We start from the raw sequence: 25419 nt of genomic DNA, 5'->3' as shown, positions 1-25419 counted from the left end.
CCTCCATTGGCGGGCCGAGACTCTTCAAGGATCACTGGTTCGGCACTCCCAATGGCTGAACTGAACTCGGAGGTTTCTGGCTCACCACGCTTGCAACGCTTTGCTGGAGGCTCTTTCTCGCACAGATTTCTACTTTTCCTTTTTGCTGGCGATTTGCGCGCAAGATGTTCAGGGTAATCCGGGAATATAGTAGGTATGGCGTCGGGCTTCAGACGTGGTTTATCGCGGGGAAGCTCATTTGTAACGCCGTTCACGGTGACACGGAACACGCGCTCAATATAGTCGCTCTCAAAATGTTTCTCGCACACCACAGCCATTGACGATAACTTTCTGTCTTTTCTTTTGATGCGGCGTTCCCATTCTGCGAGCTGCGTAGCATCAGATGGTGCAGTAAACATTGAAACTCTCTCCTTGTTCGACCGGAGACCGCTTTTGCAGAAAGGCACAAAGCAAGCCTTCTCTTTGAACTGCCGCTTTGGTTTCGACATATTTCCGTGCAGACAAAATTACAATCAAGAACTCATTTTGTTCTTCGTAGATATGATGAAAAAAAAAAAAAAAACAGATCCCAAAGGCGCACACAGCGCACGTACACAGCGCACGCACACAACGGATTCAGTCACGCTGAAATTACTACAAGAGCACACGGAACGACTCCCATATGCAGTTCCCCACTCACAAAAACAAACGCTGCACTTCCGTGAAAAAAAGAGCACCAGATTCAGCTTGAACCGAGTTGAAAACCCATATGCACGCACAACACGAACAGACTGGCTTCCGAAACGAAAAAACCGCGTCGTCTGCTCCTGTGGTACCCTCCCGACAAGCAGCGCCCTCTGCCGCTATGAACTGGCTTTCATTGCAAATGGCGCCACCCTCGCCCATAGGGAAGCGCTGCCGGACGGCACACTAGCCAGTATATTCTAGGCACTATAACTCGAGCCAGCGGTTAACTTCAGCTAGTGTACTGCACAGGTGGGTTTCCCGTAGTTTGACGATCTGCAGTGATGTGAAATCCTCATCACGAAGCTTTGATAGATACCTTGGAGCTGTTTTTCTAAGTTGCCAGGTGTTCGTTATGCTATCACTTTAGCTGTCGTTTAAAAGCACGAGGTTTTGGGCGCGCTAACATCGCTTCGATTTCTTTCGCCGTTGGTGCAATTGCCGCTGGAATGGTTAAATCTGCCGGTATGACAGAGGTAAAAATGCTATTCCGCTTAGGTTCTACGTTTCTGCAGCTTACTAAATTCAAGGTAGAACGGGGCGAAGATGGCTACAAACTGTCAAAGAAAATCGAACAAAGGTTGAAGAAGAGCCCCTGTCCGCTAGTACACGTTTCGACGAGAAAACTGCTCTTCGTCTGGGCAGTGCGGTCATCACGCTTTTGTTTCTGAGTACGAAAAGCAGGGGTGGAGAGAAGAATGAAAAATGTTTCCTTGGGGATGGCTGCCTCGATGAGCTGCCCTCCAGTTTAGCAAGAAACGAGCTTTTGGTGCACATTGAGCCATTTTTGACCTGCGCAAAAAGATTAAGTCACCGTGAGAAGCACAGATGGGCGGTGGCATGCCCTGAGTTGCCTATTGTCGCGCTCAGTATTAGATTCAAAGCGTGAGGCGAGCCCTCGGCATGGTTGTGGCGCCGATTGTGCTGTGTATTCGAGTATGTGGAGAGGGTGCAGCTGTTCCAGCAGTTCCAGCAACATCGCATCACTTCCACTTGTTCACTTTCCCCTTCACCCTCGTTCAATCAGGTTCTGCTATCACTTTCGAAAATGATAACAGTAGCTGTTGGTCGCTCGCTTTGTATGCGCGGCGCAGTTCCTATTTGAAGCTCATATTTTATTGTACGTAGATTGCTTTCTCTTTCAATGAAGAAATATTGCAGCATTCGATGTTATATCTCTTATAACTTCAACTACGAAAAAGGCACTTCTCTTCGCCATCTGAAAATTTGGTGCACAAAAATAAAACAACAAAAATTGATACAAATTTTGTTTTCACTCAAATATTGAAAATCTGTTTTAAGTTGAAGGCCTTATATGCCCCATTATCACCGGAAGCTGTCAGTAGCGGCGGGGGTGTCGAAAAAGATTGCTCTCCAAAAATCGGCAAGACGTCGGTGGTTAGTGCTCAGTTATTGCAGCATATACATGAACATACATACATGAACTTTATTTATTTATTTATTTATTTATGAATACTGCAATCCCATGCGGGATTTTAGCAGGGTGGGATACATCCTTATAGACAATAACATAGGCAACAACAACAAGAATACAAAGTTCAATAAGAGGCGGAAACAACAAACAAAGTAAGTCATGGCAAAACAGATGGTTGTAATGATTACACAAAACCGGACAGATTAAGGCGTGAACAAAATAAGTTTACAGATGGCTGTGAAACAGTGTCATTGTCTAATTTATTCCATTCGGTGATAGTCCTGGGAAAGAAAGAATATTTGAAGCAGTTATTGCGAGTGGAATAAGGAGCTATTGTTAGGGCGTGTCTTTGTCTTGTGGCATATCCTGTAGAGAAAGAAATTATATGTGACACGTCAACTTTGTAATCACCCTTTATCAACTGAAATAGAAATTTTAGGCGCAGTGCTCTGTTCCTTTCGGTAAGAGAAGGAAGTTTGGCCTTTGCTAAAAGTGTTGTCATTGAGGTGCGCCCAAAGCTATTGTAAATAAAACGGACTGCCCTCTTCTGCAAATTTTCAATCATATTGGTGTGTTTTTGTGTATAGGGATACCAGATAATAGAGGCGTATTCTATGCTTGGAAGGACAATGGTTTTATAAGCCATTAACCGGACAGCGGGTGTGGATAGTTTTAATGCTCGTCTTAGAAAAAAGAGTTTTTGATTAGCATTACTTTCTACGTATTTAATATGATTTGTCCAGCTAAGATCTTTTGAAATCCAAAGACCGAGGTATTTAAACTGCTCAACTTCAGATAGAAAAATATTCCGGGCTGAATACCTGAAATGAAGAGGGTTCTTTTTATGGGTTATTTTCATAAATACTGTTTTCTCAAAATTAACCTCCATTTGCCATTCTTCACACCATGAAACAGCTCTTTGAAATGATTCATTTAGCTTTAACTGATCATTAGCGCTGTTAATTTCAGAATAAATGACGCAATCGTCGGCGTACAGGTTAATCTTAACATCAATGTTATTTGTAATATCATTGAGAAAAATCAAGAATAAAAGAGGTCCAATAACAGAGCCTTGCGGCACGCCGGAGTCAACTGAAACCTTAGAAGAACTCTGATTCTTAAAAGAAACATATTGTCTGTTCGAAAGATAGCAAGAGATCCAATTAATGAGCTGTGGGTTTGCTAATATTTTATCTAACTTAAATAGTAACTTTTTATGTGAAACTTTGTCAAAAGCTTTTGCAAAGTCCATAAAGATTGCATCGATTTGTTTACCTGAATTTATTGTAGCTGCGAAATCATGTACGGTAATAGCTAACTGTGTGGACGTGGAAAAACCTCTTCTGAAACCATGTTGAGCGCTTGATAGAATGTTGTACTTGTCAAGAAATTCAGAAATATGTTTGTGTATTATATGCTCAAGAAGCTTACATGATGTTGAAGTTAATGAAATGGGGCGGTAATTTGTAATTTGATTTTTCTTACCACTCTTATGGAGAGGCTTTATTTTTGCTGTTCTCCAGTCTCTTGGAACTTGACTGTCACACAAAGACTTAGAGAACAAAGCACATAAATACTTTGAAGTCCAGGGAGCATAACATTTCAGAAAATCATTGGGAATGCCATCTGGCCCGGGTGATTTTTTAACCTCTAGATTTAAAAGTAGATTGAGTATGCCTTGTTCAGTGATGTTAATGTCATGTATTGGTGGATATGAATTATAGAAGTTTGATAGAATGCCATTGTCTTTAGTGAAAACAGACTTGAAATGGGAATTAAAAGCACTTGCAATTTGACAACCATCTTCACATTCAACACCATTAATTTCAAACACTTCATTCGTTCTACATGTAGGTGTAATCAGCCTCCAGAATCTCTCGGGGGACGATGAAATGAAATTGGGAAGTTTTACACCATAGTATTGATGTTTGTCAAAAGCTACTTGTGCCTTTAGCTGAAAAGAAATTTCAGAAATTTTCTTCAGTAGTGCAGGTAGATCCTTAGCAGTACCTTTCTTATGCTTTAAACGCTTAAGTTGCCTTTTCAGTTGCAAAGTCCCACGAGAAATCCAAGGGTTCCGACTTTTCTTTTTTAAAATTTGAGGAACAAAACGATCAATGCAATGGTTTATGAGGCACTTAAATCTTTCCCACAAAACATGAATATCATCGGTGTTGTTCAAAAAGGACTCAAACTCAAAAGATAGCATATCTATTATTGACACATCATCTGCACGCGAGAAATTGGGCACGGATATTTTCATAGGCTGCTTACGTAGAGAGACATCGGAAAGCGTTAATAACACAGCCTGGTGATCTGAAATACCAGGGAGAACTTCACAGGTGCTGTTTGTTCCAATTGCTCCACTTATGAAGAATATATCGAGTATTGATCTCGAGTTAGTTGTTATTCTCGTAAAATTTTCAACGACTTGAAGTAGATCAAACTCAAACGCTATGTCTATCATCATTTCGCCACATTTATCTCCCCGAACATTTTGTGAGAAGGAAAGCCAGTCTACGTATGGCAGGTTAAAATCTCCGGCCAAAATAATCCGATCACCAGGCTTCACATGTTCAATCATATAGTTTCTAAGACCATCTAGTACTTCAGGGGAAGAGTTAGGTGGCCTATAAATAGCACCTATAATATACCTAATGTTGTCATGATAGGCTTTGCAGAATATTCCCTCGACGTTTTGTATGTCGGGCATTCTTGCCATCGTTAGACAGGCTTTGAAAAGGACACCCACCCCACCCCCTTTGCTACCACGATCTTTTCTATGGATATAGTAACCGCGAGGCACAAATTCGCTATCGTAAACGCTTTTGCTTAACCATGTCTCCGTTAATATAGCAATGTCCGGGTCACAGGCTTCCAAGAGTCCTTCTAATTCTGTGCATTTATTAACAACGCTCCTACAGTTCACGTTCAGGATTTTCAGTACGCGAGTGTCGCGCATATTCCGTCAAACTGCCATTTTTCTTTACTTTGACTCGCATGCCCTTTACATCATCCCAGTAATAAAGTACACCATTTACACTGAGCTTGTCGTAAACTAGCTTTACTTTTGCTTTATCGCCCCTTTCTTTTTCTGAGCTCTTCCACAGGTTTTTGCGCTTTTCACGAATTCTAAGCGAGAAATCTTCTGAAATAGACTCATTAGAGCCCTTCAGCTTGTGTGCAGCCGCTAATACCGACATCTTTTCACGATGATCGAGGAATTTCAAAATTACAGGTCGGTCTTGATTTGCATCGTTTTTTCGCCCAAGTCGGTGACATCTTTCAATGCTTGATGCTTTTATCTCTAGCTTAGTTTCGAAAAGCACACCCACTGTGTTCAGGAGTTCTTGAGGTGTTTCGGTGCAAGGTTCTTTTATTCCATAAATAATTAGATTATTCCTGCGACTAAAATTTTCCAAGTTATCTATTTTACTTGTTAGGGAAGCTAGTGCAGATTCAATTCCGTTCATATTTTCTTCCATATCTTTTACTTGAGCAGTTACCATACTAAATGCGTTAACCTGTCGCTCCACACCATCGACACGTTCCGTTAAAGAAGAGATTTTATACACTATGTCTTTCTGGGTGGTTTGTATATCCTGGATAGCTAACTGCATTGCATTTTGACCAGCTAGCAACTGTTCTAGCATTTCTTTTTCACTAGGGCCAGGATTAGATTCTATGTCCCCACAAGCTAACAGGTCAAAAGGAATCGAACGAACACATGTAACAAGGTATTTCACACATGGTGGGCAAGGCAGCAGCAGCAAAAATCTGTTGTCATTACGATAACATTTGACCGGTAAGTACCTACTGACCTGGATCATGAAGCAAAAAGGGTTGCTAAGCATGTTGCCTGCACGGCTGCTGCCAGGCCCACTGGTTCGATGCGGCATCCACGGTTGTTTTATACCCATCGGTGAGCTGTCGTAAGGTGACGTCACTTTAGATTGGTCCCAGGGGGGCGCTACGGTGGTTAAACTTGGCTGTCCATTGATGACGCAGCAGTTGACGGGAGGGGACGGTGATACCATAGGCAAGCGTAGCTTCTCGGTGCAGATAGCGGCAGGATAGCAGGTGCACGTGGAAGACGCCTCCCAGCTGATAAAAGCCACGACCTGGATCATGAAGCAAAAAGGGTTGCTAAGCATGTTGCCTGCACGGCTGCTGCCAGGCCCACTGGTTCGATGCGGCATCCACGGTTGTTTTATACCCATCGGTGAGCTGTCGTAAGGTGACGTCACTTTAGATTGGTCCCAGGGGGGCGCTACGGTGGTTAAACTTGGCTAGAATTGCGAGAAATATACATGCAAAAAATAGCGGGTGCCCGCAGAAGCGCAAGCGCTTGTGGGCGGGCAACGGCAGTCACAGCGGTATGCATTCAATATAAAAATGCTGATAGTACACAGTCAGTCAAAAAAGAAAAAAGAAAGAAAAAGAAAGCTGGTACAATGCATATATAGTTTTCTCAGTACAATCAATAGCTAAAAAGACACTGAAACCTATAGTCAATAAACGTAATAAAATCGGCAAAAAAAAAAAAAAGAAGAAAAAAATGAACATAAATTACAAAGAAGCTTAATATCTTTCTTCGCGACCTACAATCCACGCTTTCAGTGCAGATTTAGTAGCCTTCATAGAATCGCAACCCAACACATCTGCTGGTAGTTTGTTAAAATAGTAAGGAATATAAAACTGTTGTGTCTTTTTGCCATAATTGGTATAAACCCTTGGTACCTTGTAACGTGCTATGTGCCTAATGGACTCTGGTTTTTTATCTGGCTGTTTGAACTGGTTTGAAAAGTAATTTCTTAGAACTACCACTTGCACGTACAAGTCATGCAGGGGACTAACACCTGCTTCAGCCATCCTGGTGTTGTAGTCAGCCTTCTCATAAGCAGTTCCATACAGCAAATTAGTGGAGATTCTGCACAACAACTTATCAACCTTCCTAATCTTACAGGGCGCACACGATCCATAGACAGAAATGCCGTATCTAAGCATAGATTCTCCCAAAGATTTATACAGTCTGACGCAACTTTACAGGTGCAGTGTATTTTATACGATACAGCTGCACAGAAAGGGAACGCATTCGCTTTAATAAGTGGTCAATTTGAGACGACCAACACATATTAGAATCAAGATACAGGCCGAGATATTTAACACTGTTCGAGTAGGGCAGCAGCGAACAGTCACAATTGCGTATACGCGTGGTTACTACAGATCCACTTTACTTCTTGATACACCTGTCATTCTGTACTAATCTACTGCTTAATTTATCTCAGATTTCTGCATTCCCTGCACGCAAGCTGTCTTAGTGCCAATTTTTCATTCAAACTGAATATATCTCTCGGTGATCACATGACTTTTCAGAAAACCGGCCAAGTACCATAGTCAAAAATACCCAGCACATGGATCTTGCATTTCCGAATCCAGAAGACATCTTTCCTGGTGTTATGAGCCCACTGAGGACTAGTCTATTCTCGTAATACTGGCAATGATCAGCAGATTTGGTGTTTCAGGTCTTAGTGATAGTGCACTATAAAATGTTGGCACCACTTAACGCATCTTAAGAAGGTCTGGTGTGTTCTGGAGCCTTTATGCATCGGGAGGGGGAAAGGGGAGGGGGTTGCGAAGAAGACGAAACGCATGACCCCAGGAATTACAGCAGATGGACAAAGTAGGCTGCTATGGCCAAATGTGAAATGTTGCTAGTACGGAGAACTGTAGTGGTAGCAATGGCAACATGTTGCCACATTAGCACCAGGGCTATGTTAGCTCTCTGTTGAAAACACTGTATGGCCCACGTCGTGCTTGCTTCCAGCTGCCTTCCAGCTGCCCCTGTTCCAGCTGCAGGAAGAGGGGGAAAGAAAAGGCAGGAGGGTGACCTGGCCAGCATTCTGTTATGCTCTGTTGTGCAGGTGGACGGAGAAGAAGTGGTGAAAACTCGGATGAAAGAACGGGTTAAATTTCTTGCAACCTAACACTGGCACTGCTGCCAGTTTTTTTTATCATGGGATGCTGTATTCTTGAATGCCTTTTCCTCTTTGTTGACTGATTGAGCAAAATTGGCATTTTATCTTCGGTGAAAAAACAAAAATGACCTTCCGGTGTAAGACCTTTTTGAAACAGATGTAAAGAAAAGACTAGGGGGGTGTCACAAGCCCGTGGCACTGTCCTTTAATGTGGTTTTTAGTTTGGCTGTGACACGCATATTCAGTAATAATGGTTGCAGGGGTGGAAGTGCTGCTCCATTTGTTTTATTCTGCTCCAAACTGGTTTCCTTGCTCCATCCTGCTTCAAAACTGCTCCAAACGCCGTTTACCTGTGTTTTGCCATCAAATTTTGCCGAGTTTTTATCACATAGCGGTCCATTAATGGTACTGCCTACAAATAATATGACCCAATCTGATGTTCACAAGTAAATTTAAAACGAGACACAAGCATTGGAGGGAGTTATGAAAAAAAAAAAAAAAAAATCAGTGCACATGACATATCACTTTCTCCCAGCCTTTCAAAGCACTGGTGGTGAGGGAAATTAGAGCAGTAGTGAAGCATGTACCGCAAATAACTACGAGCTATTGGGAACTTGTCCTGCTGCAAAGAACTATACGAGGTGTTTCTAATGGTTCTGCTGTGAAAATATGCAGCTAAGTAGGTACTCAATCATAGAGCCTCTTTGTCAATAACAAAGTCGTCAAGCCAACACAGGCATACTTCATGCGTTATGGGGGACATCACAAAGGTGCCTGTCACTAGAACTGTTCTCAACAGTGTTGGTCACCCATGAGGGCCTATTGCGAACTTGTTGAAATTGAGGAAGCCCCAGTGTAGCTCAAGCAGTAATGTGAGGAACCAGGAGACAGTGAAGTAAAGAATGTGAAGGAGGAAAAAAGGCTATCCCTTCAGTGCTGCCTACCCTCCATGAAGGCACTATACTGACCAGGGCCCAGAAATTTATCAGCACAGGCTTGGGACAAAAGAAAAAAAGGATATACAGAAGGTAGTAAAAATATGTTGCTCATTGATGTGAACTTTAAATCGGTTGAGCGACTCAAGGTGGTAGGTTCCTCCTTTGATTCTGTCAGATTTCCAGTTATGAAATATGGAAGCAAGCATTCAGTTTGCTGCTAGTCTGTTCCAAATTGTTGCTCATGTCAGCTGGGGTTATGTTAAACATCTATTTATATATTTTGGTTGTTTATCCAGTCTTGTTAGAGATGCATATGTAGTTAGCAGAGCATTGAGCTAAAAGGAACCAAAATGGATTTTTTGTATATCAGGAATAGAAAATTTCACTTGTTGAGAGTGTTCGATCCTAAAAACTGTTCTAAAACATAATTAGGATGCTCCAAAACTCTTGTTTTACTGCTCCAAAGCTTCTCCAAAATGGTCAAGCCGTTTTCACCTTTGTGTTTGTGAAAAAATGCAAATGGGCTTTACGTTGTAGCATGGAGCTAAATCATTTCTTGCTTCCGTTAAAGATACAATCCCCAATTTCGCTCTTGGCATCATGGTAGGCGTTTCATAATTTTTTGCAGTCTGTTAAGTATATCTGCTTTCTTTGAAATGGTAATGGTAGTGTTGAAAACTTTTTAATTGTGCTGTTCTTGATCTGGCATACTTCCTTTACTTTCAGGACCACGTGGAAAGCTTATGCTCTGTGCTGTCAAAGCCTGGCAAACCTTTCGCCTTCAGTCCTTGCTAGTGAGTTATGTACCTTGTCTTCAGCTGTCCCGGTAAGTGCCTCCTGCTTTTTGGAAGTCTGAAGTGATACGTCACAAGGGCGACAGGTTTGTGGAAAGATGAAAGCCTGTATGTTACTGGGGCTTTCAGTGTGTAAAAACGTGGCACGAGGAAAGCATCAGATTGTAAACTCAGTGTTACTTCCCATCAAAGCGGGCAAGTCTGTAGCCATTTTGCTATGTTGTACTTTGTGCTGGAATCCTGTTCATGAAGTACACCAGCCTGTGTGTGGACAGATGATCTCGGTAGTTGGAACATAGGCTTCGGGTGTGTATGTACAAAAATGTGGAAATGTGGAACAAATAATGTGGGAAAAAAAAGTAAAAGCAAGGTGTTAAAACTTGCTTGCTGCACACCTTTTGCTGCAGGCACCAGCAAGGAAACAGCCACAAAGACAAAAATGCCATAGTGAAAAAAGCAAAATCTAACTCTTGACAGGGCAGTTGTGTTACAAATCTTGGAAAAAGGAAAATTTCTTAGCTGTTATGGAGAAGCCCTTTTTCAGGTAATAAATTAATTTTGAGCCGATTTCTGATTAAGAAATACTTGATTCTAACAAGATTTCGTACTGGTTTCCTGTCGGGATGTTACCGGTTCCAGTAGTACGGTTTTGAAGCACATTTTAGCAGCTACTGGAACCAGAAGCTACCAGGACCAGTATCTGTTGGAACCAGTAGCTTTTTGGTTTCAGCTGAGGGCTGTACAAAGGCTTTTGGGTGCATTGTTTCTATGGAGGCCTGTTGGCCTACAGTGATTTTGGTGCCTTGGTCCGCACCATCAAAACAAAGACAATGGCATAGGTTTCATTCATGAATCGTGCCGTATTATTTTCCATGTCTGTATTAATTCTGCAGTCTACGTGGCCACCCATTTGCCCTTTAGACTGTGGTACCGCCACAGGTGTGCTCAAGTTCCAAGTCAGATGGTGCCATTCAATTAGCTTCACGGAAAAGACTTCCAAAAGACAAGCTGGAAAAACCATGCTCATGCATGTTAAAGGTGAATAATATTGAAAGTAGCTACTCAAGAACCACTAATTTTGGTGGGAATTGGTGCATGCATGTGGCTTGAACGGTGTTGGCAGCCTTTGTGGCTGCTTGCTTCCCTTGTCTTTCTCCATGCCTTAAATAAGTTCTCATAAATCCGCTAGACGTAAGCCCACCCTTACAACATGTTAACCCTTTAACCAGCAGATCAACAATATTGTTGACCCACTGTAGGACTATAGGCCACCACAAAACGCCTCTCCCTAAAATTTAGAACGTGTTCATTTAAATTTAGCCTTTTTATGAAGTAGGCTCTAAAAAAAAAAGTAGTATGAGTCGTCACTAGATGGTCAGTAATGACCGTGTTCAACCTAAAAGTGCAGTCGTCGTCTTCTTCGCGTGCGCGACACGTTGGCAGAGTTCTGACCTCAGCAGCAGCCGATATTCAAAGGTAAGGGTGGCGACAATTTTATTTCTTTGTAGAGGCGTCTCTAAACGTGGCCCTTGGAGAATAGTATAACATATTTCACTACACAAGCGGCAGTGCAGAACAAAATACATAGTCTACAAAATTGTTGAGCTGCCAAAATAAAGTAAAATTTTACCGTCAATGATGTGCAGTCGGCTGTTTGTTTTTATATCCACAATTGGTTTAAACGTGATGCAGGACACGTAAAGATACACAGAAAGCTTTGTTTAGACCTAGCTCAGCGTTGCCGCTTGTATGTGAGCTGCTCAAGGTCACTTTTTTTTTTGTAGGGAAGGGTTTATGGCGGGAATCTGAGTACGCGTGTTCATATAAAGGTGAAATGAGCACCGCGGAACGTTAGCTTTTCATCACTTCATGGTTGTGTTTTCTTCTGCCGACAAGTAACGTACTTATCTTCTTGTAGCCATGGAAACAACACTGTTTTATGGAAGTCGCAGTCAACACAGCAGGTCAGAGGGCGCTGTGCTCTCTGCCATAAAGGTATGTCAGGCTTCAAGTGCACCAAATGCGATGTCTTTTCGTGCCTGAAAAGCGGAAACAACTGTTTTCTTCACTTCCACCTCAAATAGGACGTCACTGACGTATGTCAGTTTGCCAGCTTTGTGCTCCGTATCTTGGCAGATCAACAAAATTGTTGACGTACTGTATTTTTTGAAATCCTTGTTCAAACGCATTCCTATTTTTTTGGATGTACATTTCGACTAATAAAAACGAATACAAACCAAGGAAAAAATTTTAGCATCGCTCTATCTGGTCTTGCCAGTTAAAGGGTTAAGCAACTGGAGGGACCACACAGAAGAGAGATACACTTTCACTTACCAAACACAGGTCCTAGCACTTGTAGAAGTCGCATCACATTTCTCAGTCTCGGCAGAAGTTGTCACACCACCTAGACCAGTGCAAATTTACATAGACATTTCAGATGGAATGCCCCAAATCATTCATACTGACGATGGCGTTTAAATCACATTAAAAGTTCGAAATTGTAGCTGCATACCATGTTCGCAAGAATGTTGCCGCGAACCGCTGTCATTCTCTAGATGTGTAGACTAGAAATGGGCTTTTAACTTGTTGAAGCTTAAGCTGAGGGGACTGGAATGATGGCAGCCTAGATGCTGAAAACCTGCACTTGTCAAATTGTACGGCAAAAATTATGTGATATAGTTTAAATTACTGCTATTATTACTTTTTCTTTTATATCCTTTTTACACATATTGCGTTCGCTCTGCTTTGCTTTGAGCATTGTACCCTATCGTCTGCTGCACCAGCCGACAGCAGATGAAGGGAACAGCCGCATAATCTGCTGTGATGCAAAACATTTTGTAAAAGATAGTTTATTGTCTCCTTGGTGTTTGCAATACCTCATAGCGGCAGCTCAGTCACTAAGAAAATTGTTTAGCTTGTTTAAAAAAAAACGTTTTTTTCGTCTGCGGTCATGTTTTTTTATTTATTACAACCTCAAAGGCCCCATTGAAGGGGTATTATTTGAGGGAGTGGGTTACAGGGCATAATATTGCTTGGACTGATTATTTGAATAGTGATGGGTCAGTATAGAGCACAACGTCGGCAGGCAAGTCCTTCCAGTTTTTCGCTATGCGCACGAAAAATGAATATAGATGCGCAGATGTATGGGCTTGTGGAGGATGGATGGGCTTTCTGTGGTTCATGCAGCTGGAGATGTGGTATGCAGTGACGGTAACAGACTCGTGCGGAACACGATAATAGAATTTATGAAATAGACAGTCTTGCGATGCTATGTCGGTTATGTAAATTCGAGAGATGAGCATTGCACATTAGTTTGTTGACACTTTCATGATAAGAATAGACAGAGAAGGTGAATCTAGTGGTGCAGTTTTGTATTGCTTCTAGTGTGTCGGAAAGATTATTTTTATTATTGTTCCAAATAGCGCATATAGGGACCTACACTCACCAGAAACATGGGGTAAACGTTGGTACAGTAAAACCCTGTTAATATGTAGTTGATGTAGGCACGGGAAAAGTATGCACTATCCGGTAGCACACATTAAAAAACCAGTACAAATTAGCCATTATTGATGCTCCGAAAGAGGAAAAATTCAGGTGCAGTAAATTTTCATGAATGCATGTACGTACAGGCATTTTATTGGTGTGCTGCCGACCAAAAGTCCGTCATTTTCGGCGATAACAGCAGTCTTAAAAACGGCGAGACTGGGGGCAAGCTTTTTCATGAGGCCCCTCTTCTCACCGAACGCCCTCATAACCATCAATGCTTGAGACGCTTCCGCCACTGAAGGGCTGAAGTTTTCGGTTCCCAACTCATTCCTCAACTCAAAAATAACGTCCGAGGGCAGTCGACCGCCTTTAAGCACCTTGGCTTGCCATAGCATCCAATTACAAGGAGTAGCAACTTCTGGCTGCTGGTCATGTTGACTGTAAAAACAACCGATAATCACTCTTTTGCAGGCTTGCCACAGGTGCAGTTCTGTTGGGCGAAAGCTGGTAGAAAAGTGTCGACTCATCCAATTTAAAAACGCCTTCCGTGGCGTAACTCTTGTTTTAGTAGCTCATTCTGCCATTCTTGGGCACCCTCCTTGTCCGTGTGTGCTGCCTCTCCACTTACTACCCTCAAACTTGTATTGTAGCGAACTATAAAACGAGCCGATCAACCATTGCTGCAAGAAAAATCTTCGGAATTTAGGTGGGCTGCAAACGCTTACGCTTTTTCGCCGAGAAGAGGTCCGGTGACTGGCGGGTTTTGTGATCTAGCTTTTTTAAGCCACAGCACCAAAGCTTTTCCAATGTCAGGAAAAGCAGATCCCCTCAAGCGGCACCTCTTCATATTCGATGCGGTCCCATTTTTCAGCTCCCGAGCGTTTCATGTGCCGCAGACTGTTGTCAAGGGCAAGTCCCACACATGCGCTAGAGCACTCTTTGTGTTTCCATTTTCTATGGAATGAATGACGTCCAACTTTTCCTTAGCATGCGATACATAGGTTGACTAGGTTTTGGCATAGTGCCTACCGTTCGTGCACACACTGACGCTTCACACAGCACTACCTCCAAACAAAAGTCACCCCCCAAAAAAGCACGTTGCCAAATCTCAGCAGCACAGCACATGCAAAGTCTCACGCAGTGCGAAGATGGCGCGAGCAGTCACATAGGTAAAGTCGCTAGACGGTAGGGTTTATGGTGTGACGGTGAGGTGACTGCGGTAGGGCTGGTAATTACGGGAGGTTCCTCGGTGCGCAGTGACGTGACACATGGGGAACATAGCCTATACGTCACGTCTGTAGTTACACCTATAGTCACGTTCACGTTGCTTGTGGAGTTTTTTTTTTCCTTGAGAGAAGCGCACTCTAGCGCTGCTCAGTCAAAAGTCATGATGTGGGAAAGTGTAGAGTGAGCGCCTATTCTGCGCGTTCGCAATCTTTTCCTTTTGTTCTTTTTCTTCCGGTGGTTTTGTGGGGTTCTTTGCAATAGGCTGCAGGGATTGTGCGTTTGTTTTCCTCATTGTAATGAAAACATGCTCGGGTACTGACCATATGCGGAGCTGCAAATATATTGAGTATCTGTGCTTTAGTTATTTGCACGCATGCGCACCCACGCACATGCAGTTTTGTAGTGGCAGAAAATAACCGTTTAGACTGAGAGAATCTTCTAAAGGGCGCGTAAACCTTGACTTTGTGATTAAGCTTTGAAATTATACAAGATGTTGCTTAGCTTATGGACAGACAATTTTCCGTCTTTGTAGCTGTTTCATATGACGGTCGTAACTTAAGGTACAAAAGCGGCCTATTATGCCCTGTGCTCTAACATGGTGCGCACAGAAGCAGTCAGATCTTTAGCGCTCCCTTCGCTGCCTCTCGGGCCAAATCAGCCCATACCTCACGGCCAGGAAAAAAAGGAAGGAAGGAAGGAAGCAAGCGAGCGTCCATACTGCTCTATGCTTAACTGAGGGCAGCTCCAAGTCGTCACTGGTTTGAAACCACGCTGTCTACACTGGCTAGCCTGCCCGCCCCTCATTGCTAAGAAAAAGAAGAAAGCATCCGTGTTGGGCGTGCTTTGCTCATAGGACGGCTCGCTTCTCCTCCTCCAGCTGAAAGCCATAGTCCGAGTACCAAGTGCCTCCTTTCATCCTTCCTACGCATTGGTATTTAAAGACATCCTGCAGCCACCCCCTTACTACCCCCCTCCTCCCCGAGAGAGAGAAAAAAAAAGCACCGACAGGACACGCTGAAGTGACGTAAACCCTACGTCATTTTTGTGTCACATGATTGGGCACCCAGGACCTGCAAAAATATCCTCCCGGCAATTACCCAGTGATGCGTTCGCGTCAGCGTTTTTGGTTCGCGTGCAAGAATGCAGAAGCAGCCAATGCTTCTTGGGCTCCCTGTTGACATCGACATCGCCGCACTCGGAACGTGGCTGCGATGTCGTATAGTTGGCTGTACCGGTGGTCCGTTTTTTTAATAATACTTTTTGGAAAGGCCGGGAGCGTTTCGGTGGTTCGTTTTTTGATAATGCTTTTTGGAAAGGCCGGGAGCTTTTCGCGTCACAGCTTGGTGGAGGCACTACGTCCTAAGCGGTGAGCCACTTCAATCGGTTTCAATGGTGGCTAAGCCGGGAAATTCGCTCAAGTACGTTTTAACCGCAACTACTTGGTACGTGGGTACATATTAACGAGGTTTTACTGTATATGGTTTCCTTGTTAGTTTTCTTTTGTTTGTTCAGTGCATGAGCTCGCAGTAAGTGCATCGAACAAGCTCACACATGCCTGCATCAACTCAAATGCATGTCTTGGTGCGCTTTTTAAGTCAACTGCAAACCAGGAGGTTATCTGCTGATTTTACTAGAATACTACCATAGCTCCCTACTGCAGCCTTGCTTTTGCATGCACAGGCGCTTGGTAGAAATTGATTGCGACATAACCAATGCCAACAATGTAATGTGAGGCCCTGCTCACCTCATCATAACTCCGAGCCCTCTCATACCCTTATATTGCATAATCGTTGCGCCCAGCAAACTAAGAGATAATGTAATCATCTAAATTCAATGAATACAGTTAGAGATGTGGCTCCACCTGTCAGACATCAGTGCAGGCTTTTCCCATGATTTTATTTTCCGTTAAGGCTCATAGATGGCGCTGCTGCGCTACAGCTCGATGATTGCTTTTTGAGCTGATGGCTGTCAGAAGTTGCCTTGGCTGTGTGCTCCCCTGCTTGCTGTTGCTGCTTGCATGAGATGGGTTGTGTATTTGTGCCTTGCAGTCAAGGAAGTGAGGCAGCTGGGCACTTGAGTACAGAAGAGTAGCAGACGATGAGCGCGTCTACATGCTTGTCGGACATTTTACCATTGGAGTGAGGCTATGCCTTACAGTTGCTTTTATGGGGCTCAGTAGGGGGCGCAGTAGGTCATCACAGTTGCCTGATGGCTGCATAGGAATAAGATAGATACAGCCAAACGTGACATGAGTTAGCCACTGCTGCAGAGGGTTCGGTCATATACCAGTTTCCAATGGGCAAACAGGAGCAAGAGCAACGAGCAGCTAGAGTAGCGCACGAGAGCACTGGGCATGCGCGTTCTCATCTCCCCAATGAAACATTCACGCTGCTCGGAGAGCAGCGTAGCGAGGGGGAGCGGGTGGCATCAGGTGTCATGTGAACAAACTTTTTCCGCGCTCGCATTGCCCGTATTCCGTCCAGCGCGCACAATACCTTCGGTGCGTTTTCCCGTTGTCGCGGTTTTCAACATGAGTGGAGAAGCACAGCGGCTGTTCATGGCCATGATGAAGGAGCTGTCGGAAGAGGAGGTTGTGCATGAGCTTGTGCTAAAGCTACTGTCATCGTCCAATAGCAGCAGCAATTCTTCATCTAGACGTAGGCGCTTAGCAGCTGCCGTTTCAATTGTATCCGCCGGCCGAACGCCACAGCTGTCGTCTTCTGCCATTTTTCTCGACCGTCCTGTCCGGGCTCCAGGCGAGTAACCAGAAGTGACGTCGGAAAGGTCACATGACTTTCTCCGTTCTCCCTGTACTCGGCCGCTGGCGACAGAGCACTGAGGAGTGCTCTCGGCTGCTCTCGGGACCCCAAAAGCGCGCCTCCTCCGCCAATAGAACACGATGCTACTGCTCCTGTTCGACCACTGGTAGGTGCCGAAACTGGCGAGAGCACTTTTAGTGCAGCTAAATGTGCTCCTGTTCGCCCAATGGAAACCGGTAATAGTGGTTGCCAGGGTTTCAAAGTCCTAGCCACTGCTCACAGTCTGCACGTTGGCACCACATTCTTAGCAAACTGCAACTACCACGACACAAACCCTTGCCACTAAATATGTCAGACAAAAATACCTGACATCAAAATTCAGCAGAATTTGACACATGAAAGCTAGTGGGCAAGCAGCGTCTTTCATTTCCTTTATTCATTCATACTGTCAGCCCTGAGCATAGGCTTTTAGAGGCAACAACATTCAAACATGGAACAAAAGAATATAAACATTGAAAACAACGCTGATTTTTATGCACCACTTATACAAAATAAAATGCTGGCATAGAAATGAAACAGTGTAAAATACTTTATAGCTTATCCAAAAATTTGCTAAGTGATTATAACTTGTTGGCAGAGTTGGGTAGCATGTTCCATTCATTATCAGAGTCAATGAAAGCCCCTGAATTGACAGCATTAGCAGCTCAATGAAAGTACTAGTATAATAATGAAAACATCGGATTACCTCCAAACTTTCTTCGACGAAGTCATTGTTAATTTTGTTAATTTGCAGGGAACCAAGAAAAGAATGGAGGTTCCAGTAAGAGAGCCGTTCAGTACCCTTGGCACCTCTTGTGGTGCCACAGCAGGCTTTCTACAAAGAAAATTTTCTTGAATGCATGAAAATCTGCAGTATGCAAATATGTTCGTCTGTGGTGTTGATACTTTTATGAGAGGAAAATCATGAAAATAAAGAGGCTGGCTTGCATGCAAAGACTTGAAAGTACTTTCTTAGGGACAGAAAGCGCTCAGGAAATGCAAAACAATAGTACGGCAGGAACAGTTAGCACATTCAGTGTGTAAACTTCAAACATTAGGTACTCCGAGATAGATTAGGGCCTCTATTTTTTTTAATACAGTAAAAGCTCATAATTTGATATAGACGGGACCGCGAAAAATTGTCGAATTATCTGACTGTCAAAATACCGAATGAACAAAAAAGAAGAAAATATGCCCTAGCATGACATACCTTTATTTGCTAAAGTAGTTGGTAATTGCCCTCTGTTTTTTTGGATGAATTTAAGCGGCGACAATAGCGCTAATCGGTGCCAGATGCTCCGTGGTACGCACACCGTTGGGAATCTATTCCCAGGAAGTCCTCCAGCACGGACGGTGCTTCTGCGGCTTCTTTTACAGTGCACTTCAGCGGTTGGGGCAGCTGTTCACAATCATCTTGCGATGAATTGTCATTGCCAGCACTTGTGATTACCTGAATTATCTCGTCCTTAGTCAGCTGTCAGGCAACTGCGACACCATCATCGATGTTCATGTAATCGGCAAGTCGCACGGAAAAAGGTTAGACATTGTTGAAACAGCTGTCATTCCTCTGTGGGTGCATCAGCTGTCTCAGATGGCAGTTTCTCTACGCAGCAGTACGGTGGTACAAAACCACTATGGCTGAAGAAGTTTGCTATTCTGGAGGCATGTTGGTCCATTCTTGTGCCAGAATGTTTAAAGCGCTGTAAGCTCGTATTTTTTCCCCCGCTTCCATATATAGAAGCATGCGCTGCAACATGTGCTATCTGTATTTACATCTGAAAAATGTACTCCAGTGCTTTTTATTTACTACTTGCAGTAATCACTTCTACCGCTTCCCCCTGCTGGGAAATATTTTGCTCCTTGCCTGAAGTAAAAGTGCTTTCTGTACCCAAGTTTCACTGAAGTTGTGCGCTACCGAGTGTATAGAATGAGCCAAGAACCATAAGTTGAGAAGTAGACTTCGAAAACAGTCTTATATGCTATTTATTTGCTCACCTCTTGGGAGAGAAGGAATTTAGCTGGCGCTACTTTGATGTAAATGTCTCTTTAAGCATTGGTATGACTTTATTTTGTGCAACAGGCAGGCAGTGCACCATGCACGAAGAATAAAAGCTACTTTATGGATACATTTTCCCAGCCCAACTGAATAGCTGCCAATTTAGGCTGAAAAGTCTTAACTGCCTTGAGCGTTCCTATTATGAGAAACAATACTTGCATGCATTTGCCCCGTGGACGTTTTGAGAAATATAAATGATTAGGTTTTAACATTTGCTTTACAGTTGAACTAATCATAACTTGCATTTCAGCTAGTTAAGAGGAAAACTGCTAACTAGCTGAAACTCAGTGTTTCTGTCTTCATTGTACTTACCTTGTGTTCTAGTTAAAAGTGTCATGTTTAGTGTATAGGGAGACACTTAACGAAACTGACATGTTAGGCAAAATAAGATCTCTTAACATCCTGCATTGACACAAAGGTTCTCGGATTGCCGTTCTGAGCACTGCAGCTGATACTGTTTCATTTAGCACATGAAAGCGATGATTCAAGAAAAATTTATTAAACATTTTGTTTTGAAGCCAAATATGCTTGCATCATTTTGAGCATATCTTTTTGCATTTTATTTGAATCTTTTTGCAGCTTGATGAGCTGTTCTTTTTAGCTCATGGCTGTCAGAGGCTGCCTTGGCCGCATGGTCCTCTGCTTGCTGGTGTAGCATTGGCAGGCTGTTCAGCACTGAGGCAGCAGGTCTCTTCCTGCTTGCTTTTGTGATGCGGCTGCTGCTGCTTGTGTGCGATGGGCCAGCCACTGCTGCAGGGGCTGCAGGGGTTTCAAAATCTGAGCCACTGCTCTCAGCCTGCAGGTCGGCATCACTTTAGTAGCAAGCAACCACCTCACCATCTTCAAGTGCATGATCAATTATTGTAACCTGTGTGTGACAAGAAGACAAAGCTTGTATATCAAAGCAAGCTGTACTTCATGCCACCTGCGACAACAACCTTTGGCAATATATATGTCAAACAAAAATACTTGACATCGAAGTTCAGCAAAATTCGACGCCTGAAAGCTATCAGGCAAGCAGCATCTCTCATTTCATTCCTTTATTCATACTGTCAGCCCTGAGCATAGGCTGTTTAGATGGCACAACGTTCAAACCTGGAACAAAAGGCAACAACAAAAGAAAATAAGCATTGAAAACAACGCTGAAGTCCATTCACTACTTATACAAAATAAAACTGCCATATAAATAAAACAAGATTAAACACTGTGTAGATTATCTAAACATGTGCTAGGTAATTGTGATTTGATGGTAGCATGTTCCATTCATTATTAGTTCTCGGTGAAAAATTGTTTTCAAGAAATCAGTCTTGACAGTCGGCATTGGCCTGTACAGGATGTGACTATGGCATGATAAGTCGCCTATTTTATTTTGAAAGTCTTTCACCTGATTGGTTTTCACTTTGCGGGTAAAAATCTCGAAAAACATTTCCTGTCACATATGCCCCTGAAATTAAGCGTTTGCAAATTATGTGTACTCAAGGAAAATGGTGGCTCAGAATGACAGTACCTATTAAATATAAACTTTGCTGAAAGTCACTAAATTCGTTCCAGCTTAGAAAAAATTGCAGGCAGTGAGCGAGCCCCAGATAATTTTTTTCATATTTATAAACCAGGCTCTTTTTTTCAGGAGTGGCACTGCACATATTGCATCTTTGGCGTCACAGTGCTTTGGAGGTCTTGGTATATACTTTATGTGTGAATGTAGTGTAGGAAGTTGTTGGGCCTCCACCTTTCACACCATCCTTGCATAAAGTATGGTTCTTTATTTAAAAGAAATATATAGTAGTCATGCATAAGTATGAATTTAACCAAATTCAGCTTGCCCTGCCACCTTGCAGGTCATCATTGGGTACATACAACAAATCACAAAAGAAAAAGCATGTTCACAGGCACAGTATACTGTTTCAATCATTTTCAGCATGGTACTGTGACATCACATGGAAAATGTTTAAAGGAGCTGACAGTCTATGAGTCCAAGGCAAACGTTGGGGATATTTTATGTTTGGTTGTTGGTATTTGACAAGAATTATAATGTCTTAGGGTGATTATCGGGACAAAGAATTTTAAATAAAAAGCGGAAAGGTTTTTCCTTCCGCTACGAAGCATCCTGGAAGATCCGTTTCTACTGTCTGCTCTGAACTGGACTGAAATTGAAGGTCTTCTGTGCCTAGAAGTGTTCGCCGCGGAACGAAGAGGCCCACTTTCTTCTCATGGTTTGTTCAGTATCGAAGAAACGGATGATGGAGTGTTTCACACGCTGTTTCGTTTTCAAGAGGTCCATGTGCGAAGGCTTCAGAATGTCCTGCTGCTGCCTGGCGTTTTATATACGGCACAGGCAGTTCCGGCGCCCGACGACGAGCCCTTCTGCATAACCTTGCGCATACTCGCATACCCGAACAGGCTGTGTGATTTGGAGCGCACGTTCGGGAGGCACTACTCCGTCCTCTCCAGCATTTCTAATAAGGTCCTCGTCCACATAGAGGACTTCAGGCACTTGCTTGGCATGAACAACAATTCGTGGTTTGACCTTGCGGCTCTGGAAATGTTTGTTTTCTAAGAATGGAAGGAGTGCTTAGAAACAGAGAAGGCAAGGAACACATGCACTGTTTTCCAGAAGTGCACATCATAGTTCTTTTCTATCACTGTTGCACTAGACACCACCACAATGTCTAACAAACATCCATGCAGATTTATTGCATAAAATTACAGTTAGATCATTGAGCTGTTCTCTCTTTTCTTGCTCATCAAGCATCTTCTGCACCTGCTGCAGAATACTCTCTCTCTTTTGCCCTACAGGCAACCTCTTCTGCATGCCTTGCCCTTTGAAGGCTTATTTTCCTTTCTTCATTGGCGAGGCGTTCTTTTTTCAGTGCAAGACGCACGTCTTCTTGCTCAAGCTTTTTTTTTTTTTTTCATTTTTTTCTTTCTTTGAGCTTGATAATGTAATCTTTCTCTTCTTGCCTTGTCAGCAACTTCATGCCAAGGAACTGAAGTCTACGGAACCCTAAAAATTGACAAAAATAATGAGAAAAGAGAAACCCATTTAGGCACTCATTCGAGGAATTACACACATACCAAGTACATGCATGACTGAAAGCATTCAAGGCATCCTTCATGTGTGGATAGCATCAACTCTACACTCTAAAGACCACATTTTGCTAAGCTGGCTCTAGTCAGTGCACAGCATGCCCTGTACAGTTGCCTTGTTTGGTTTCTCCTGTGCTCAACTTTCTAAAGTAGTGGTTATGAGTATCTAACGAACAAGGACATTTGAGTCTCCAATAAACAGATTCGGTGACATTACCTGATGTATGTTTCATGTTTTATCTTTGGGAGTACTCTGTCCTGTGTACCGTTTCGCTGTTCTGCTTGAGGCAGCTAGTTGCTCTTTCTTGTGTGTCGGCTAGCTCCTGTTGCGAGGAAGGAGCACTGTTGGAGGGGGCTGGTGCTTCCGCCTCATCATATATTCCCAGCAGCAGCTGCTGTGATGTCGGTGAATCTTGAACTGTTGGAAACAAAGGAAAATGCATTTGTCAGAGAGAGACAAACTTCTATTTAGAGTATGCGTGAAATATTTGCCCTAGGTTAGCAGAGCAAAGTTATTTCTTGGCTGGATATTGCGAATATTTGTACGATTTCATATCCCCAATTGGTGGATTCCCTTGTTATTTCCTCCCCCTGTTTCTTTGTTTTATGTTTATTTATTTTTAGTTTATTTTGAGAGACTGTCAATCCCAATGAGGATTTTTGCAGGAGTGGGCCTCAAGGGCCCATAGGTATTTGCTCATACAAAAATTTATACATATGGACAGAAGGGTATAATCAAACACTCTTACAATAATGAAAGAGGCAAGCATATGAAATATTAAAAAAGAAACAATCAATCAGCGGTTGACATTTACACAGGTTCATATTAAATATAGAAAGTAAAGTCATCACTTCCTCATGGTTGACGATAAAGATTTTCCAGCAAGTTCAATAAATTTGTTGATAGTGGTCTGAGTTACCACTGCCTGGTCCAGAGTTCGTCACATACAACTCATGGGAAATACAAGAAACCATTTCTGTTACCAGTGTGCTGTAGTTCTGAATGGATAGGCTTATGAGTTCTTGGTGATTGGCTACCCACTGCGTTCACGTGAGGAGACGGATACAAGGCTCCGTCTGTGTAGACTGCCTTGTCGCTTATTCCTATCATGCGTCTCATGAAGTCCACTCTGCTCTTCTCTGGCCTTCGTGGGAGTGCGTCGACATGTTCTTGGGTATGGGTATGGGAGCTAGGTGTATGTGAGCCTTGCTTTCCGGTGGGATGTTGGTTGTGGATTTGATGACGTGCTTCTGTTTTGGGCAGGCACTCTTTAGGATAAGAAAGTTCATAAAAGGTATTGTGGACTCCCAGCGCTTCGAGCTTGTTGTTGCTAGTGTATGATGGGAGACCAAGGGCATTTTTGACTGCTAATCTGATGATTGCATCTTATCTGTTGTGTTGTACTTTGAGAAGTGGTAGGTAGGGAGGCCATATGCAACTCTGGGGATGACCAGTGCTTGGACCAGCCACACAATATCCTCTTCCCTCATTTCTTTTTGCGCTCTCGCCACACTCGCACTATATTTAAGTCAAATTATTTTATTTGGGCCAATGCTGAGGTTTTAGAACCTACCCTAGCTTTAATTAACTAATGTCCGCATAACAACTAAGCGTTAACTAAGCCCCGAGGCAACAAATACCATTCAAACTAATCATGCATCTATACAGACTTTCATTGCAATGCATGCTAGTCAGTCCCCATGGGGCAAAAAGGCTAACCACAACGGCTGAGAAAAAGAAGCAGAAACACTTACATTGTATAAACTGGCTGTTATCTTCTGGCCCGTCATCTACAAAAACAGTTTCACATGCTACCAGACGTTTTTGTTGGGCTTGGCACATTTCTCCAGTGGAGGAAGTGTGTTGTCTCTTCGTTGAAGTGGAATTGGCCTTCCGCGGCCAATTCTTCAGCGCATACCCCAGATCCCGAGCCATGTCGGAAATCTCCTGGAGAAGCTTCTCCCTCTCCATGTATTGCTCCTCTGTGCCGGACCTGCGGTGAAAAGAATGCTCTCGTGAGAAACCAAAAACATCCGGCAGAGGCTGTGACAATGTTAGCGTGGGATTACAGTCTATGCTCAGCATACATACAGAACATGCCACTTTTCGAAGGTTTTCTCGGTCTTCTCGACGGAAGTAGCCCACCAAGAGCTCCGTACGCTGATTGATATAACGAAGCGTCAACTGTTGGCCTACCGCAAACGAGACATGGCGTAGCACTGCCATCCAATTTTCTGGGTGTTCGAATGGATTTCGTGCCACTACCTCCTGGAGAAGCAGCAAATCTTCGTGGATTCGGAAGCGTTTCCTCTGCCTCTGTTGCGACGAGCTCAAGCCACTGGCAGTAGAAGTCGCTGAACCGCTGAGCATGCCTGCTACGCTGGGGGCAGCCATCTTTCTCTGCTTGCGGGGACCGTCTCGTTAAGCCGGTTCCGCTAAGATCCTCCGTGAGCGGAGCAGGTGGTGTGCTTCGGTTGCCCGCTAATGGCTAAGCGGGCTGCGCATGCGCAGTTGCGCTTCCACTCTCTGCCCTAGCGGAGCGGGTTCGTTGCTCCCGTCAACTAAAACTAATGTTGAGGCAGCCTGTCCTACCACGTCATTGCTGCCGTTGCCGCCATCAGTGTCGTCATTAGGCGCCTTGTCGAACGCGTTTGCGCCCCGCCCCCTGTCAAGCGAGGATTTTTTTTGTAGAACTTCTCAGCGGAGCTGATGATCGTCGACACCGTCAGTTGCGATAGTGCGTACTTTTTAACCAAGTCACACACTTTCTTACCCTCTCTGTAGTCCTTCACGATACTGCACTTCGTCTCCAAATCGATAGCCGTGTGCTTCTCTTCACCGGCAACGTCGTCCAATAACCAGCGGGCTTATCGGCCATCTTCCGTTTCGGCGGCGA

At 43.6% G+C, this 25419-nt stretch overlaps 1 protein-coding gene across 5 annotated transcripts; it reads left to right on the top strand.

Moving 5' to 3' along the window:
- Positions 1-936: 936 nt before the first annotated feature.
- LOC146195080 (uncharacterized) lies at positions 937-22363 on the top strand. 5 transcript variants are annotated; one of them, XM_084597679.1, is made up of 5 exons: positions 937-975; positions 9801-9900; positions 10790-10906; positions 11787-11863; positions 18134-19964. In XM_084597679.1, exons 2-5 carry the CDS (start codon positions 9876-9878, stop codon positions 18233-18235), a joined length of 321 nt encoding a protein of 106 aa, XP_084453805.1. In that variant the 5' UTR covers positions 937-975; positions 9801-9875; the 3' UTR covers positions 18236-19964. The 5 variants fall into 5 exon arrangements, 1 of the variants encoding a protein (XP_084453805.1); XR_014705955.1 differs by lacking the exons at positions 10790-10906; positions 11787-11863; positions 18134-19964 and adding an exon at positions 20037-22363; XR_014705956.1 differs by lacking the exons at positions 10790-10906; positions 11787-11863.
- Positions 22364-25419: the final 3056 nt, after the last annotated feature.

Source organism: Amblyomma maculatum, chromosome 3, assembly GCF_055883805.1.
Source record: "Amblyomma maculatum isolate TAMU_Amacu chromosome 3, ASM5588380v1, whole genome shotgun sequence".
NCBI lineage: Eukaryota > Metazoa > Arthropoda > Arachnida > Ixodida > Ixodidae > Amblyomma > Amblyomma maculatum.
Note: the sequence above shows the minus strand (reverse complement) of the source record. Positions and strands in the feature narration are given on the sequence as shown.

Excerpts from the sequence above, each read along its gene's own strand:
- LOC146195080 (XM_084597679.1), top strand. The coding sequence starts at position 9,876 with ATGTACCTTGTCTTCAGCTGTCCCG. Across the intron at positions 10,907-11,786 it reads CATGCTCATGCATGTTAAAG|CCATGGAAACAACACTGTTT; the intron begins GTGAATAATATT and ends ATCTTCTTGTAG. Across the intron at positions 11,864-18,133 it reads CTGTGCTCTCTGCCATAAAG|GGAACCAAGAAAAGAATGGA; the intron begins GTATGTCAGGCT and ends GTTAATTTGCAG.